Source organism: Lolium perenne, chromosome 6, assembly GCF_019359855.2.
Source record: "Lolium perenne isolate Kyuss_39 chromosome 6, Kyuss_2.0, whole genome shotgun sequence".
NCBI lineage: Eukaryota > Viridiplantae > Streptophyta > Magnoliopsida > Poales > Poaceae > Lolium > Lolium perenne.
Genome location: NC_067249.2, coordinates 139,188,751 through 139,192,927, shown reverse-complemented (window position 1 = coordinate 139,192,927; position 4,177 = coordinate 139,188,751). Strand labels below are relative to the sequence as shown.

At 50.7% G+C, this 4,177-nt stretch overlaps 1 protein-coding gene across 1 annotated transcript; it reads right to left on the bottom strand.

Annotated features, from left to right (window-relative positions):
• Positions 1–1,048: 1,048 nt before the first annotated feature.
• LOC127326492 (putative ETHYLENE INSENSITIVE 3-like 4 protein) lies at positions 1,049–2,472 on the bottom strand. The gene has a single exon (XM_051353341.2). The coding sequence runs from the start codon at positions 2,470–2,472 to the stop codon at positions 1,120–1,122; it is 1,353 nt and encodes a 450-aa protein (XP_051209301.1). The 3' UTR covers positions 1,049–1,119.
• Between the last annotated feature and the right edge of the window lie 1,705 nt (positions 2,473–4,177).

Here is a 4,177-nt window from a genome sequence, read left to right as displayed (position 1 = left end):
TGAAGTCAAGATCATGGCCGAGGAGAACTGGATCATGCTCACGGACTTGGACACCGTCACTGTTCCCGTCCAAAGGACTTGGATCGAGAAGAGGCAGAAGAAGATGATCTTTGCTCGCGAAGATTGAAAGGTATTGACATAGATGGTTGCCATTAGGGTGAAAGTATTCACTTTTTGGGTGAAACTTGCCACGTATATTGTAAGATATTATCTAACTTTGCACATCCCGGAGATACTTGCCACTAGTTGGCGCTTCCTAGAGGACAATTCCACATATTATGCTTATCAATTTGCTCTGTTTTTGATATTTTTGTGTTGAAATTTAAACTGGAGTTTGCCAACTGGCCAAGCCAGGGCAAAGCCAGCGCGAACCGAATGGATCGTGTCGCTGGGCGCTTTGCTTGGACAAGTCGGACAGGCGACGCATCCAGTTAGTGGGCAGATCCAAATGGACAGAAACGAACCGTTTGGATCACCGATTTGGGTTGGCCCGCTGAAGATGTCCTTAACACCTAAAAAGCGCTGGAGCTATCCTCATAATCCGCCTACCAAATGTTAAAAGATGGCGGCTTCGTTGGTTGGCATTTTGAAGGCGTTAATCACAATTAATTTTCTCCTGAATGGCAAAAGAAGGCACAAACTACATGGGTGAACACGACGCGCGGTGGGTGGCGAAGAAGGAGCGCGTGTACCACTCATGTCTCCTCTCCTCATGCAGTAGGAGTAACACTACACCTACGGGATGTTTTCTACGGAATAACATCTACGCGCAGACGTGGAGCAAGGGCAGAGGGATCACGACCCGAACATCACGGAAGCCACAATATTTGCACCAATCAGCTACACCCACGTAATCCCGTAAGGAGGTTTCCGTAACAAACAGCCCGTAAGTGTAGCTTTATTGATGCAGTAGTAGGTGACATGGGATTAAATTTTTGTCCCATCATGCATGAATGAACCCATGGACCTTTGTGATTTTCAGAATTTTCCATGGGACGAAAAGCCTGAAAATTCCAACAGTTGGTTATGAATTACCTCAATATGGTAACAATTACTCTCTTTCAGAACATCCTTTCAAGAAAAAAGAACTGATATAATCGTGAGTTATATGGCACACTGTCACTCTCCCATCAAGCGCAACACGTCTTCTACTTCCGGGCAGCTCCCAATGATGTCAAACAACACATCCTGCGCCACCTCATCTATGCCGTCCAGCACAACCGGAGGTATGAGCGCCATATCGTCCTTCCCCGGGCTGCCGTAGCTTTCGCCCCCATGTATGCAGCTGTAGTACAGCTTCATGAGCTCGTCGATCGGGCTCCGGCTATCCTCCGTGGTCGCAGCAGCGAGCTGATCGGGCAGCATTATGGTCAGCTCTGATGGCTTCCCGCCTGTCGGACGGGGGCACTTCCCACTCGAGTTGCTGCTGCGGGCGCTCTCCCGCTTGCGCTTGTCATGCTCACCGCGCACAACGCCTCCCAGGCCATCACTGTCCCTTTCCTCTTCCTCCTGATCGAGCGGCGTGATCCGCAGCGAGGTCTTGAGCCGGCTGCTAAGCGCCTCCTCCTGCCGGAGCACCTTGGACCACGTCTCGGACTCCCTGGCGCTCATCTTCTGCTGCAGCCGCTTGGACTGCCACACGAGCTTGCGCATCTGGTCGAAGCGCGGGCTCATGTGCTTGATCACCGCGCTGAGAAGGGACACCTTCCACGCCTTCTTGAGGTCGTGCGGCTTCCGGTACGGCGGCACGCCCTGGTGAGCCTGCATCTCTCCCTGTGTTCCCCACCAGGACTCCTGCCCCGTCGGCCACCACGGCGGCGCCAGGCCGCGCTCCAGCGGGAAGCTCCGCTGCGGCGGCTCGCAGTGTTGGATTAGCGCGGAGAGCACCGATCCCAACGTGCTGTCCTGGATGTCCTGCAGCCGGTGGAGGCAGGAGGCCAGGCCTAGCGGGCTTCCGCCCATGGGGCCGACCAGACCCATCGGGCCGGCGCGGTCGAAGCTCACGTTCTCCTTCCACCAGCCGCGGAGGCTGTCGGATGAGCCGGACATGGGCTCGCCGGCCTCGTCGATGACGCCGTACACGAACCCGCGCGCGTTGCAGGCCTCCATCATCCTCAGCATGTGCCGGAGGACGCCATCCTGCGCGCGGAGCATGGCCTTCCGGCGGCACCGCACGTCGGGAGGTTCTTCGTCGCCGGCGCCGTCCGACGACGTGGATGCCCGGGCAGGCACTGCCACGCCCCTGGCGCCCGCGCGGCCCTCGAGCTTCGTGAGCAGCATCTGGTCCTTCCACATGCGCTTCTTCAGGTCCGAGATCTCCACCGATTCAGAGCCCGATTCAGAGTCGCTCATCTCCTCCTGCTCCAGCTGCTGCCACTCAAGGCCGGCCTGGGCATCACCGCCATGTCCGTCTTCGTGATCCATGGACAACTCTGCAGAAAGATGCCTCCTGCCGTGAATGCCCTTATTCATATAGAGTTAATGGAAAACTCACTGATGATCTATGACGGGCGAATGGTTGCACCGGCGAGCTATTTATACGCGCGGTACGTCGACGTAGCCGAGAAGAATTCAGATGACAGCCCCGTCGGCGGCCGGTGATGTCGTGGCGTGGCTACGAGCCCATGAATCTGGCCAAAGGCAGTGTATAGGGAATCGAGCGCGCGCGCTCTAAGTTTCTGCGCAAGCGCGTGCTGCCTTCGAGTTCCAGGCTCTCAGCGAGCTAGCTCCAAGTTTTGGACATGGATCTTAGGATGTACAGCTAAAGTTTTTGTTCCGATCTCACATTGTTTAGCATTGTTTTTGACAGTATCCCACTTTGTTTAGTTGTTTATGTGTATGGTTCCGATATGTGTTCATGTGGATGCGGTGGCGGTGGGCAGGCTAAGACATGGAATTTTCTAAGTAGCCGTAGCCAACAGGTACACAGGTGCTTTTAAAAATACGCGGTATGCATGAAAGAACACACTCAAATAGCTTGTCATGCATGTTTCAAGACATAAAAGATCACTGGATCAACAACAGGTTGGAAACATCCCACGCAGGTTCACCCAGATGTGAAGCTCGAGATTCATCATACTCACAAGTACTCCCTTCATTCTCATTTAATCGGCGCGATGCCAGACCACTCACTTAAGGATTTCGTACTAAGCTGGAGTTAACTAAATCGGACTAGAGGGGTATAATGGAAAACGTTTTGCTCTCCCTCCAAACATGAATTATGATAACTGAAGTTTTTTGATATAAAATACATGTTACCATGTCCATATATTAAGAAAGGAAATTAACTTACAAGCAAAATAAACTTGAAAATGTTACTCCCTTCATCCCTAAATATTTGTTGCAGAGTTAGATAAAATTTAAGTTCATCGAACCTACGACAAGTATTTAGAGTCCGAAAGAGTAGTTATTTTTGTTGGAAGTGTTAGTTCATTCGAGTTAAAAATGGTGGTTAATTTGAGTTATAACTGATTTCACCACCCGATAACACAACTGCGTCCCCCGAAAAACCTCTTGCCTTAGATAAGGGAATTAGAAAAAAGGCAGTGCAAATAATATGAATTTTGATATAAAATATTAGGAAAGAGGAGGAAAATGGAATTGACAAAAGGGAATTGCAAGTAAATAGTAATTTTTTTTTTGAGAACCCACAGGTGATCTGCGTGTCATTGTATTAAGCTTGAAGAAGCGGACCAGAAAGTCCGATACAACCGAACGAGGAGAAATACATCCACCGCTAGAAAAAAAAAGGAGAAGCCAGCCACCCTAAGGGCATGAAATAGTGGACCTCTCTCAAACGCCTACCTCTACAAGCCGACCAAGCTCTCCACTCCTCCAGCACTAGGTTAAGGGTGACAGGCATCGGCGCAGGCTTCCCATAAAAAACCCTAGCGTTACGCTCAAGCCCAAGCATGCGCAGGGTTAACATGATGAGCGAGTTGGCCTTTTCTCGCCACCAGCCCGGACCATACTCACAAACACATATAAGAAAAAAATGGTTACCTCTATGTGGATAGTCACATAGAATAGGACATCTTCGTTTCAATTCTCATCATCTGCAAATATTTTTTACAGCCAGCAAAAAGATAGTTGAAAAGTGTTCTGCAAACCTGTATAAAGAGAGGGGTGGATGGAAACAAACGTAGAAAAACCTTGCGGCCTTGTGGAGTGGGTTAGG